Source organism: Fistularia commersonii, chromosome 11, assembly GCF_037954325.1.
Source record: "Fistularia commersonii isolate RoL2024-O1a breed Wild chromosome 11, RoL_Fcom_v1.0, whole genome shotgun sequence".
NCBI classification, from domain to species: Eukaryota; Metazoa; Chordata; class Actinopteri; order Syngnathiformes; family Fistulariidae; genus Fistularia; species Fistularia commersonii.
In genome coordinates, this window is record NC_141294.1 from 3,391,245 (window position 1) to 3,405,243 (window position 13,999).

The 13,999-nt window shown below is 38.8% G+C and overlaps 1 protein-coding gene and 1 long non-coding RNA gene across 5 annotated transcripts; one reads left to right on the plus strand and one right to left on the minus strand.

The window, feature by feature from the left end:
- The first annotated feature begins 78 nt into the window (after positions 1–78).
- elovl4a (ELOVL fatty acid elongase 4a) lies at positions 79–10,906 on the plus strand. 4 transcript variants are annotated; one of them, XM_086154517.1, is made up of 8 exons: positions 357–565; positions 1,463–1,546; positions 2,597–2,784; positions 3,005–3,085; positions 6,541–6,712; positions 7,267–7,394; positions 7,538–7,880; positions 9,155–10,906. In XM_086154517.1, exons 2-7 carry the CDS (start codon positions 1,480–1,482, stop codon positions 7,859–7,861), a joined length of 960 nt encoding a protein of 319 aa, XP_086010643.1. In that variant the 5' UTR covers positions 357–565; positions 1,463–1,479; the 3' UTR covers positions 7,862–7,880; positions 9,155–10,906. The 4 variants fall into 4 exon arrangements, with proteins under 4 accessions (XP_086010642.1, XP_086010643.1, XP_086010639.1 ...); XM_086154516.1 differs by lacking the exon at positions 357–565 and adding an exon at positions 79–131 and having other exon boundaries at positions 7,538–10,906; XM_086154513.1 differs by having other exon boundaries at positions 7,538–10,906.
- LOC147229220 (uncharacterized) lies at positions 8,105–13,024 on the minus strand. The gene is made up of 3 exons (XR_015106765.1): positions 12,822–13,024; positions 10,903–10,975; positions 8,105–8,212 (listed from the first exon to the last, which is right to left on the minus strand). It is a non-coding gene; the product is annotated as an uncharacterized LOC147229220 (long non-coding RNA).
- Between the last annotated feature and the right edge of the window lie 975 nt (positions 13,025–13,999).

The following is a 13,999-nucleotide window of genomic DNA, read 5'->3' on the forward strand; positions in this document are numbered from 1 at the left end:
GGCTCGCTTGATTGAGGAGCTGTAGCTCTGCAGCATCCGCCTTCGTTCATGCGCATGCGCAGAGCATCTTTCCAGCATCCTGATTGTGTGTCACGTAAGGAGGGGAGCTGTATCAAGCTAACTACACACAGGTAGGAAAGCAAGCAGCATTTACAAATAAAGTAATTAGTTTGACTCAAAAACGGTTTCGTTAGAAATTTAGCGTGACCAATAAGGATAGGTAAATGTTTATATCGTTGATACTGTTTAAAGGAGACAGCTATGCGAATATGAATGAAAAGTGCTATTTTGATTTTGAAAGCCTGACCGGAAACTTGACCGCTAACTCTGCTAGCTTGACGCGGAGCCGTGGCGGCTTGAGAGGAGAGGCTCTCCGAAGCGGCGCGCTGAGGAGGCCGGTGCGGTCCTCTGACTGGAGATTCATGCAAACGCCGTCTATTTCAGTCTTGATGCTGAAAAATTAAGCCACGTCAGACGATCGGGGAGGCGGACCAGCTCTTACTGCATTATTCTCGAGTCGCAGCGTCATTACAAGAGGGATTTTTCTTTCCCCCCCACTGACACGGTAACGAGCATCTCCACGGAGGAGAAGCGAAGCGGAGTCGCTATTGTGCGTCGGCTCTGTTGCCTTGCGCAGGTTCAATCCAGAGGCCACGGTTATCATTACCGATCTCCAATCATGTCGGTTGTAATCTTTAAAAAAAAAAAAAAAACTGGTGTTTTTTTTTTTTATTTGTCTTTTTAATAAAATGCAAATAAAGGCTCGCCCTGCATCGTTGAGGGCCGGGCTTCGTGCCGCAGAATGCAGATTTCGCACTTCCAAGTCATTCAAATGTCATACGCGTGTAGCGCCTTGCAAAGGATCATATTTATCGATGAATAATCGTCTCGGGTATTGAAGACCGTTTTAGTTAGAGGGTTTGAGCGGGTAGGGCTTGGAGGACCGTGGCAGATGCTGCAGCATCGCCTAATTTGCTCCAGGCTGCTGGTGGTGTGTGCATGCGGGGGAGTGATGGGGGGCGTCATGTTTTTTTAGGATCATTAAATCACATTGTGCGACCGAGTGAGCGCATATATTACGCTTTTACGTCGAGTCTGGCACCCGAGAGCCGTTGACCTCTTTCCATTCAAATGAAGACGAGTCCCAGCCGATGATCACCACCACCACGTTGGTCGGTGGTCGTGCTCTCAGGCCAAAAATCTGCTGACACATGGGCTCTCCCAGTCTTTGTGCGCATTGAAGCTTATAGTGCGTGTATTATAGGACCTCGAACTCCTTTGTGTCAAATTTACATTACGCTTAATGCTGTTTAAAGGTAAATTTGTGGGGAAAGAAAGGGTATTCATAGAAGATTCGATTTCAGGAAGCCGACACCTCCAGGGACTTGGGAATCTAATCTAGTTAAAAGCTGATATCCAGAGACCATTCTTATTGTTTGTTTTTCTTTTTTTTTCATTTTAGGGCATCGGGGCACAACCATGGAGATTGTCACTCACTTAATCAATGACACCATTGAATTCTACAAATGGACCCTCACTATTGCAGGTAACAGTCTTGCGTTTTTGTCTGTTCAGAAGTGTGAGATAGCGGTTGGGGCTAAAGTGTGTAGATGCAGGAGCTTCTCCTCATGTGGGTCAGGAGGTAGCAAAATTGATATTTGCTAATTATCCCAATCAAAGCTGCTCTTTCGGTGAGTAATTTGTACAAAAAAAGAACTCAAAGCGTTTATTGTCACATACACAGTGTAGAAACGTGTTTCCCTGTGCAGTGAAATTCCTACTTTGCTGTCCGCAGTGCATTTAGACAGCATTTAGAATATCAAGCTATATCAGAAGACTTTTGTTGCAATCACTGTCACAATATTGGCTTAGACATGGTAAATTGCAGGGCTCCTAAGAATAATGAAAGGTAATTTTGCATGCATTTAAATTATTCTTGAAGGCCTCTGATTGCACTCAACCATTTCCCAAGCACTTATTTTCAGTCAATTATTTGCACTTTGTTTTAGATCATTTCTTGCAGTGTGCTTATTTTATTTTATTTTTTCAGACTTTTGGAGACAAGCTTTCAAAGTTTTGTTTTTTTCTTCCTTTTAATATTCAGATAGTATCTCTTGAACTCTTACATATTTGAATGACTGCCTTTGTCACCAGTGAATCAAATCTGTCAAATCAGTTTGACAGATTTAAGAAGGGCACTAACATTGCATAGAATTTTCCCAAATTAAAGTTTGAGGATATATTTGTTTTATTATCCAGTCTTATCCTGACCACGTGAGGGGCTTAATTTGTTGCAGAGTTGCAAATTCATATTTTTCACATAAAGTCATACCAATTCACATTCATATATATATATATATATATATATATATTTGTTATTATTTTATCACATTCCGCTCCTTATTCATAGAATTATAGTAGTTGCGTCGTAATGACTTGCACAGTAACAACAGACAAATATGTTTTTATCCAACTGACCTCAGATGGTCACCTCCAAACCAAATCTGTCCATACTCTTCCTTTCTGTTTAGATAAATTGACGATTGCTGTCCAACGTTAGTAGTTAGGTAACGCTTCGTGAACATCTGTTCCACAGACAAGAGGGTGGAGAAATGGCCTCTGATGGACAACCCCCTGCCCACACTGGCTATCAGCACCTCCTACCTGATGTTCCTCTGGCTGGGGCCCAAATATATGAAGAACAGAGAGCCCTTCCAGCTACGCAAAACACTCATTGTATACAACTTCAGTATGGTCTTTCTCAACTTCTTTATCTTCAAAGAGGTACTGAATGTGTGGGATTCATTCTCTTTGGCTGCACGTGTGAAAAAAGTGTCTTATTCTATAATAAACTGTTCCTCTAAAACTGTTTTTCTCCCAGTGGGTTTGGGCTAACCTTATTAGAGTGTATCTATCATCTCCCAGCCTCAATCTGTGTCTCTGCCTTTTCCTGTTTAGACTGTTCAGCGGGGACTCAATAGACATACTCTCTTGTTTTCTTTAGCTCTTCATGGCAGCGAGGGCAGCGAGCTACAGTTACATTTGCCAACCAGTGGACTATTCGGACGACCCCAATGAAGTCAGGGTGAGTGTTTGCTCCCTGCGTTTGAAGGACGGGATATTAAAGCAGAGTTGCACACAATCCTTTGTATTTTAGTGAGTCGGTTTGACACAATGAATCTGCCCTATTACTAGCATAAGGCACACAAAATCACAAATTGCCAGAACACCAACTTTAATGATCTGAGTAAGAAATACAATCTTTACATGTTATACATTTAGTGATTGTAAAGGAAAAGGTTTATTTCATTTGTCGGGCTGAGTGAATGTAAAAAATACTAAATAACCTGAGCACCTTTTCAGTGAAGGGGTTTAATGTAAAAGCTCATGGAATACAAGGTAAATCGAAGATTCGATATGCAGAGATTTGTATTCTTGAAAGCTTAAACTTATATTTTTTTGGCTGGGAGTTTCAGTCAATCTCATTAAGATGCAACTCAAGTTAGGAGAACATGGAGAAAGAAACTCTGCCGTCATTTATTATTCATCATGACATCAAAGATGAATATTGCCTTTTGTTTTTAATAAGGTAATTCTGCACAGTAGATTAAAATGAATATTTATTCTTCCTCAAGTCTCTGTCCTCAAATGTCCTCAAATCTATTGAACTTCCTTTCCTAATGAGGAAATACACGTCTATATAATCTTCCAGAGATGGAATGCGCACAATAACATTGGATCACATGGGTAAGATCAAGCCTCTGCTGCGGAAGGCTGCCGTATTCATTTAGTATATGTATGATATTACCTTTAGATATGAGTCCAACATTTTATTAACACGATTATTGCTATGATAACAGTTAATGATACCATTTAACAACACTTGGATCCAGGAGGACATTCTGTCAACATCCTCAAGGTACAGCACGTGGCTTTTATACATATCTTAAAGTGCGTGAAATATAGTGTCATACACTTGCTGTACAGTTCACTCCAGAGGTGCTGATGAAAAGCAATGTTATTGAATTTATTTATTTTTACTTTTTTTTTAAATTATCAACATATGTTGTGCTGCCTTGTGAAATATTCATGTCATAAGAGGTCTGCCAATAATCCACAACTTCACTGATGCTCAAGTACGGGGGACCAAGTATCAAAATTCTGTTCTTCATCATAAGTATGAATACACGGATTGCAAATCCTCCTATGCAGTCAACATCCTGTATTCAAAGCCTTGTTTAAGAAAATAATAAATCAGGAAAATGTACTTAGAGTATCTAAGGTAATCACTGTGCAGTGAAAATGTGACTATTATAGATAAACATTGACATTTAACCTGAACCACCTGAACATGACTCATACTAACATACAAAGTTAGTGACATCATGAGGTTTGTAATCCAGCTACATTTTCTCTATGTCAGGAAAAAGAAAAAGCAAAACAAATACAAGCATCTCCCCTGCCTTTAACTCTAGCAATCAGTTTTTCCAACAGCAGAATTTGCCATTACCACGCAGTAACAGTTGAGTGCTTATCTGTGATTCAATTAAAAAGAACAGATTTACCAGCTAAAAGAAATTATTTTAAAAAGGAACATGATATTCCAGGGACTAAGAGGCAGAGTCAATCCTGGAGATTTAGGGGGAATTATCCTGATTTCTTCTCGTTTCCATGTCGGAAAATCCATATAATTCTTCGGGGATCACATTTTGTTCAAGCAGAATCAAGCTGAAAACAGCGTACACAATTGCTAGTTTTGTATTTGCATTATAAACCTTTCCTGAGTTTAATAAAACTCCTACAGAGACGATATATTCAGCCGTTTAGAGTGGATATTATAGATGTACATATTTATAGTAGAGATACGTGGCTTTAATTGGTCAAGGAGACCTTAAAATTGTAACTCGGGAACCAAGTTGTTGCAACAGCTTCCATGGCAATGTACAAAGTCAGACATTTACTCTTGAGATAAAGTTGTATAACATAGAAATACTTAAGTTAAAAAATACCTCAGATTTGAAACTAAATACATGAAAGAGTTACTTCCCTCCTCTGCTTAGATATGATTTCTGCATCACTATGTGGATTCCTGTGATCGACTGGCGATCGATCGGTCCAGATAGATAATAGGGGCGATAGATAATGAGCAAATGATTGAGTTATGATTGAGTATTTGGATTCCACATTTATAATACAAAAGTCAGAGATCAGACAACATTCATTTTCAGGAAATTGCTTTTAGCTAGAATTACAATAATATGAGATGACATTATCCTCACTGATTTGCAGCTCTGACTCAGCATTACTTACCTGAAATAGATCCAGGCTCTGACACACCAGTCCTTACCAGAACAGACACTGAGCTGCTAATTTGTCAAAAACACAAACCGCTGTACTCTGTGTTGTATATTTAAGATGAGATGAGATGAGATGAGATGAGATGAGATGAGATGAGATGAGAACAACTTTATTTATCCCGAAGGAAATTGTTGTGCCAGAGTTTCAAGTAAAAAATATAACAGTAATAGATAATAGTAGAAAGGAGGAAGAATGAGAAATACAAGGAAATATAATGAAATATAAATTGTCTTAACTGTTAACTGTAACTACAAAGATTTGATTTGATTTGAAGATTCCCTGCGGCTGAGGGAATCTTCAAAGATTAAGCTTCTCACAAATGTATCATAAGTAAATACATTTATAAGATAGCATATTTCAAAGGTGGCTATCTAAACACTGGATTTTTCACAGTGTCATTTTCTTGTTTTTTCGGTGCTGCTTTATAATAGAATCCCAAGATTCAGAGTGCAATCTTCCGGTTGTCAGCTCTGGTGAATACAAATGTTTTCCCAGCTCAGACTGTACTGCATTTCTTTGCATTAATTCTGTGACCAAGCAGGAAATTACCCAAAGTAGACAGTTGGTTTAAAAAGTTTAAAAGTTTCTGTTTGTTTTCCATCACGCAACTTTTTCCTTTTGTCTTTCTGCTGCATTTTTTCAAGTGTCTAATGTTACCCCTCGGACTCTTAGTCGGTTTTGTGTTTTGAATATTATTCCGTCATTTTATAGCTGTATTGGTGGGTTGTCTCTCTAGCGTGGAGTTTTTCCTTACATTGTTTTGTACATCACTACATACCAGGGAGAGAAGGATGCATTCAGGCAGGTGGGCCATCAATCCCACTTTATTTTCTCCTAAATCTAAATGATAAAGTTTATTCTCGGTGGCCTGCTGAAGAGACATGACGCTACATTCTTGTCAACTTTGGCATCACTCTTAGAGAAAGTGTGAGCTTGCACAGGAATCATGGATGGTGTTCAGTTTCTTTCCTTTTGCTCCATGACGTAGTTAACTCTCCTGACACAAAAAAAAACAAACTGTGTGTCAGTTCTTCTCAGGTGACAATACGAGTGAAACAATATGAGTGAAATGATATAAAAGGAAAAAGGACTGTACTCAGTGTATGCACAACCTGAAAAGCTAAATTTAATTCCTCTTTTGTTCTCTCCTTTACTCCGTTTCTACGCATCTTCACTGAACAGGTTGCAGGGGCACTATGGTGGTATTTCATCTCCAAGGGTATTGAGTATCTGGACACCGTGTTTTTTATACTGCGGAAAAAATTCAACCAGGTTACCTTCCTACACGTCTACCACCACTGCACCATGTTCACGCTCTGGTGGATCGGCATCAAATGGGTGGCAGGAGGACAGTGTGAGTAGCTCAAGTTGCGTATTTCAATGCGGCACATTACTTTCCATTTGTAGCCTCTTATGTCCAAAGGGATTTACAATAAAACCTTTCAGATCTAATCGTGCATCAGTGTCTTCACAAGCTGAGAGTTTCAAAAGAAATATGTGAATTTATTCTGAGTGGTTGTAGTAGAGATGGAACAGCGAAAGTGATATTTTGTTATGTATTCAACAGCATCATGTGCCCAAATTACCCATACAATGCAGAAAGGTGAAGCTTTGGCTGCATAGCTAATTTGTTTGCGTGGGTGTCAGTACTGCATAGGTATGAAATAGAAAGGCAATCTGCTCATCACTATCTGTACTGACGGCGGCTAAAACAGAAATCTACTCTTGGTTGGTTTGTAGCAGATTTTTCAAAAATAGCATCCGCAACAGATGACGGTTTATTGACTTTTTTTTTTTTTCAAAGCCGTGTTATCATATAGCTGAAGATGCGGACAGATTTAGAAATATAACTGTGTATCAATCAGCACAGTGACATTACTAATATCAGTGTTTTGGTTTTTCTCGTAGCATTCTTTGGTGCTCACATGAACGCAGCAATCCATGTCCTGATGTACCTGTATTATGGCCTGGCCTCCTGCGGCCCCAAGATCCAGAAGTATCTGTGGTGGAAAAAGTATCTGACCATCATCCAGATGGTAAACAATTTCCCTGCGTTCCTTGAGCAGATCTACATATTCAAGCGTGTTGTGGGATGTTGATTTAGTGTATATCTTAGGTCAAATGGGAAAGCTGATGCAGGAAATGCTCAGGTTTTTTTTCCTATGTGTTCCCGTTTTAGATCCAGTTCCACGTCACCATCGGCCACACGGCCTTGTCCCTTTACGTCAATTGTGACTTTCCCCACTGGATGCACTACTCCCTCATCTGCTACGCTATCACCTTTATCATCCTGTTTGGCAACTTCTACTACCAGACGTACCGCCGCCAGCAACCACGGCGTGATGCTGCATCCTCCTCCAAAGCAGGCAAGGCCCTCTCCAACGGTTCCATCAATGGACTCTGCAAGGCTGCCAACGGAGCTGTGGTGGTGGGAAGCAAAGACGAGAAGCCCCAGGAAAACTCTGGGAGGAGAAAGAGGAAAGGACGAGCTAAAAGAGATTAGAAGATGAGAAGTGAATAAGGTAGAGGTTTGGAAGACTTGCTTTGGGTTTTGAGGTTTTAGTGTTAAACCATAAAAAGACTTGATTTTAGGAAGTTGTAGATGGATGGATGAGCTATAATATGTTTATTTAAGCCATGATATGAGTTGTTATAGATACACTTTGAGAGTTGCTTGTGTTGAGAGAGGATCCTTTTGTTTATAAGAGGCGACGAAGCCCACGGTGGAGTTGACCATCATCTCAAATACACCAATGCACCCATGTCCAGTATGGGATGTATTTTTGTATTCCTTCTCTTCATTGCAGTGCCAAGTGCTGCCAATCTGATTAAAACAGCTCCTTCAGAACTGAGCCTGAAAATAGAAACAAAGGCTCATTCGGTATCCTGAAAAATCCACATGAAATGCTCCTGAGCTGCTTGAAACTGATTATGTACCGTTATGGTTTACTGCTTTAGCGAGACAGGAATGCACACACACACACACACACACACACACACACACACACACACACACACATATGACTGTCAGTCTATTTTTGAGCTTGTTAGGTTTTGTCTTTTCAGATATAAAGCTAATGAAAGGCTACAATATCATGTCGTTTTTGTGGTATTCAGAGTGTTTCTATTCAGAGTATTTCTGCTCCTGGCATGACATTATTTATGATGTTTGAAGAACAATGCCGCCACATCGATATTGGATCATGCACTACTAACGAAGTGAACGACACTTGTATACTGAATAGATGCCACTGTATTTATCCACTTATTTGTAAAGGGGGGGCTATTTATTCTTATTTATTTTGGCTCCTTGCTCACCTTTAAGCTATCATTGCCGCTGCATTTTAAAGAAGGAAAATAAAATCAATATCAAATGGGAATATAAATATAAATATAAATATAAATATAAATATAAATATAAATATAAATATAAATATAAATATAAATTGCTCTATCATTATTGTCAGACCGAGTTGTCATCCTGTACAGGTCATGGAGAGTTAGAAATGTGAAAATGTATTTATCCATTCCTGATTTTGTATATCTCTTTCCCTGTAATTGTTGTCAACATCATTCATTGACCTGGATCTGAAATGTTTCCCCCCCTCACTGTTTCACGAAGAAGAAGTAAGTCATGTTGTTTGCAAACGTGCGTGTTTTTATATCCTTTCCAACGTATCATTTTTTTTCTCAATCACTGGTGAAAAAGTTGCGTGCTGAATTCAAAGGTACCTAAACCTTCTCCCCTTCCCTCCTCAATCTAATATATCTTTTTTGTGTCTGTCTATGTTTTCAGGCTTAGTCTGTGTCCGGAGCTGGCTTGAATGTAAATTTATCAGGTGGCGAATTTCTGATTTACGCACAGCGAGAGCCGGTGACCCTCGATTGACTGTATGTTTTACAACTATGAAGAACTACTTTGCTCTGCCTGTATTATAAAGTGTATAAATCAGTGCTCCACTATTTCGACAAATCCAGCTTTCATCAGCAGCATCATGCATTTAGGTGTTATTTATTGGCTGTTTTTATTTATTTTTTTGTGTAAATACTGAATTTCATCTAACTGAGTGCTTGTCTGTGTGTTTGTGTTCTTTTTGTGTTGTACATATTACAATTTGCTCTTTTGTACACATCCGCATTTGGGAATATTAACAGCTTATCTCTCGGACATTCACAGTATATGTCCTTGATGCTTCTGTGTTTGGGTTTTTTTTTTTTTCAACTGTTTTTTTAAGTAACATACATAACATCGAACTCTGTTTAAATTAAACTGAATGCCTGTACACATTTTTGCTTCCTTTTGCTATGTCATTAACACATTCATCGTAGGGCTCCTGAAGATAGGAAGGAAGTCACATGTCATAATGTGTACATATTGTTTACAGTAGGGGGCGTTGTAGTGACATTAGTTATACCTAAGAACCCTCCTAAGTTTACATTCTTGAAAATAGTAGCATAACCATGTTTAAATGAAACTTTAAGTTCAAATATTTTAACGTAATTTAATGAATGGCAGCTTATGATCTATATGCGGATTTGGTTGCTTCTTTGTGTTTCTGTGAGCATGAGATGTTTCTGAAGTTGCGCATCTGCAAAATGGACCAAATATATTCACCCCATGACTGCACTTATGTTAGTTAACATTAATTTCCACTTTGATTTAATTTTATACCGTGACACGCTGATGAAAAATGAAGTTATAGGGTCAATGAATGCAACTGACTTTCGACATCATGAGTGAATGAAATAAACCTAGGGTTGACCAAATACAAATGATAATCTCTTTTATGTTGCTTAAAAAGGGTGCCACTCCACATTGTTCTCACAATAATACATGTTCAAAACTCTTCAGCTTTGAACTACAATGTGTAAATTAAGCGTTTGGCTAGCTGATGCGTTCATGATGTGGTCAATAATCCTCAGATAGTCTCAACTTTCACTCGCTAATATGAAGAATTCAAAAACTTTGAATGGGCCTTTATTTAATTTACAATAAATAGCACATAGAAACAAGTGGCCTGCTTCTATGGAAAACATATAAAATTCAATATGAGCATGCTAGAGGATCCAAGCTTCCTCATTACTCCAATCTAAGTTGTTGACATTTTGTCACAGTCCTCTCTTGTCTTTTGGTTTCCGGTAGGAATCATGATTTTGAACTTTTCTTGGTATTTTATTCCTTTTGTTTTAATTCAGTATTGTGAATATTCTTATCTCCATGGTTTAATTGTGTGTCCTGCCTTGAGCCGATATCCTTTTTTTTTTTTTTGTAATCGTGCTTCGTTTATGTCAATTCCAGTTTTATATCCTCTTTGTTAATTCCAAGCATCTGTGCCTTCATCATCTACCGGCACTGATGACCCTCATGTTGTTTCTGTGTTGTTTCCCTGATTTTTCATGTCTGGGTCTGGTGATCTTCCTCACTGTGTGTTTTAGTAATTCATTTACTTTCATTTTATGGTACCTATCCAGGTATACCTTTTTGTACCTGCACCAGCACACTGCTTTTGCTTCTGTCCAGATATTCAAATAAACATTGCCAACCTTAGGTTTCTGCCTGCTGCTGATTCCTGACTTGGAGTACTCATCCTCCTCCATCCTCCTCCTCCTCCCCCTCCTGTAATAACGAGCATCAATTCAATATTTGGTCTTAAATTGTAGTATGTGGGTTGTTGAGTTCTGCTATTAAACTGACACTGATGCAGAAAATACTGAACGCATTTTTTAAAACTCGTCATTAAATCATCTATACTCGCCAATTTAGACATATTTTAGTGCACTGTTTTTATTGTCTTTTTTTATTCCTAGTTTGTACTAGTTTAGAAAAGAACAAATATGTTATTTTAATGCAGTATTTAGACATTTATTTAGACATGTTTTACTGCACTGTTTTTATTGTCTTTTTTTTAATTCCTGGCATGCAAGAGTTTGTACTAGTTTAGAAAAGAACAAATACATTTTTTAATGCAGTAGTCATTTTTTTTATTTATGTATTATTACTCTACTACAGCCTTACATTTATTTTTTTCTTCATTGCTTTTTGACTGTTGCATCCAGTGTTCATTGGTGTTGAATATCTATTTAGCATTGTGCGCTATAACCTTTCAGAATAGCAGATGGGCGTGTCAGTCAAGGTGGAGCCGCATCTGTTTTATTTCACTTGTGTCTTTAAGTATTTATAAAAAAAAAAAAAAATGTAAAAATTCTGGCAACCAGTATTAGAAAGAAATAGGCGTAAAACCCCTTAAATATTAATTTACTACTCAGGTTGTCCCTGTTGAGTTTCCACCCATTTTGACAGCAGTAGACAAAGGTTGCCGTGGTAACCATATACAGCAGCTGCATTAAACTACACGCCCACTTCCACAAACATCAATCCTGTGCCCACCCCCCATCCTATTCCTGCTCTTTACGGCTAAAACCAGCTGGGGTCATATGGGAAACAGCAACAGCACCACCATAAACCATTAAAAACAGTTTTAGTGCTTCTGAGTGTGCGTGTGCGTGTTTTTGTGAGTGTGGGAGAGAGAGATTGCGTAATCAGTATGATTGAGAAACATTAAATATGTGCAGTGTTCCCCCACAGAGACTCTGAGTGGGAGGCCTCGATGAACAGAGATAGATCATGGAAGATATTAGTGCGAGTGTTGAACCCCGAGAAAAAGTTATACAACTCTGTAACACAAAACCGCAAGTTCACCAGCTGCCCTCTTCTTGGATGGTAGACCGTCATTGTTAAGTATTTTAACCCCTCCGAACCTCAACAGCTCTGAAATGCTTTTCATTGAATGGCATTTCAGACAACGGTGGTCTTTACAGAACAGCTGCTTTGAGACACGAAATATTAAATAAACGTCTTTGCTGAGCCTTTGGATTTAAAAAAGAATTTCAAATAGTCACTCGTCCTAAAAAATGTTAGGAGAGGAGTATCATATTGAACCAAATATCAGATTTAAAACAAAAAAATGACACTCTTGGCACTACCATCCTCAATGGTAGTGTGTTCAGAACTCCTAATCATAATGATTTCATTAATATAGTAAACTTCAATGTTCAGAGAAGGGTGTTTGCAAGATTTAAGATATATGTGTGAGCACATAAAAGATACACCAAGCCTGCACTTAAAGAGATCATGTAAATTTCACTGAATATTTGTTAATATATCTCCCGAGACACAAGGGACGTGTTTTTGAGCCTCGTGTGATGAAATTACTGTCCCGGCTGTGCACGGGTTTCTAACTTCACAAAGATTACACGGTGTACCAGCATGTTTCGTTGTCCCAGCCATGTTGCATGAGTTTTCAGGAATCCCTGACAAATGTGTTAACAATGAAATGGTCTGCACGAGTCCTGCCAAGCGCATTTCGCGCCTGCCTAATTATCTTTTATGGTGAATTATTTCGGTTTCGAGTTGCATTCTTAGATTAAATGAGTGCAAAATAGAACAAGAAGGCTCTTCAGACCTGCAGAATTGGCGAGGAGCAGAATCTAGTCCCAAGGACGAGACGTGAAGTATTTCTGTCTGAAAAGTAACCATCTGCATGCGAGATCATAACTGACAAGTGCCATCCCTCGATTGCAGTTTGAGCCGATTTAAGACGCGGCGCCAAGGCCGCGGATTGTTCCTGATGCGTTAAGCATTAACGCTGTCTGGGCTTCCTCTCTACCTCCCATGTCACTGGGATGATGCAGGACCAGAGAGTTTGGAAGTAACAGAGGAAGTGGGAAGGAGAGAGTGACCTGAGAGTGTAAAACTAGAGGATGCTATTTTTAGATGTGTATCATGCGTATTAGATGTGGGCCCCTTTTACACTCCCTCTCCTCACAGCTACTCTTGCGATCCATATTGTTGGCTGAAGGCACGGGAAGTAAGAAGTTTGACATCTCAATAAAAATACTAATTTCATTCCTGCTTCTAGGAAATGAAAAATGTGGGTCCAGTGAATAGAATTAAATAAAAAGGGTGTTTTTATCAGTGGAGTTTTCTTGTTGATACCGAATGATTAGGATGGTTTCTATAGTACATTTTGTTTTTCACTATGAATTTCACATAAGTTCATTTGGTGTTGTTTGTTTGTTATCCTATTAAAGCAAAGACGCTCAACATCGAACTTTAAGTTAGCTTTCAATATCAACTGACAACGTGATGAAATTATCCACTAAAGAAGAATGTGTCTCGGAATGATGACACTTTCACTGAGAGACGCAAACCTTCAGTCATCTGTTATTTTGCCCCGACACATGGGAGCCTCCATGACGGAAGCATCTGTCACCTTAATGCAAGTAAATGATTGAATGATCCCGGTGTGGAAACACAGGGGAGATGGGGGAAGTGCCGAAAGTCCCTTTGAAATAGGGTGCAAGACCCCCAAACATCTGCTATCCTATTGAAATAAAAAAAAAAATTAAGTATGTATATATTCATTCTGGGACAGAGATGGCTGATTGACTGTGTTACATTTGATGATAACTTTAGCTGTGGTTTCTGCCTCATCTCTGAACGGATTAAGATATAGAGGTGGAATAACACAAAAAAAAAAAACCCACAGTGTTTGACAGGATCAAATGAATTTCAGCGAGGCTGAAAGTGGTTGTTCCAGAGGCTTAAACACGAAGCTCAAGTAAAAAAATCCGGGCCATG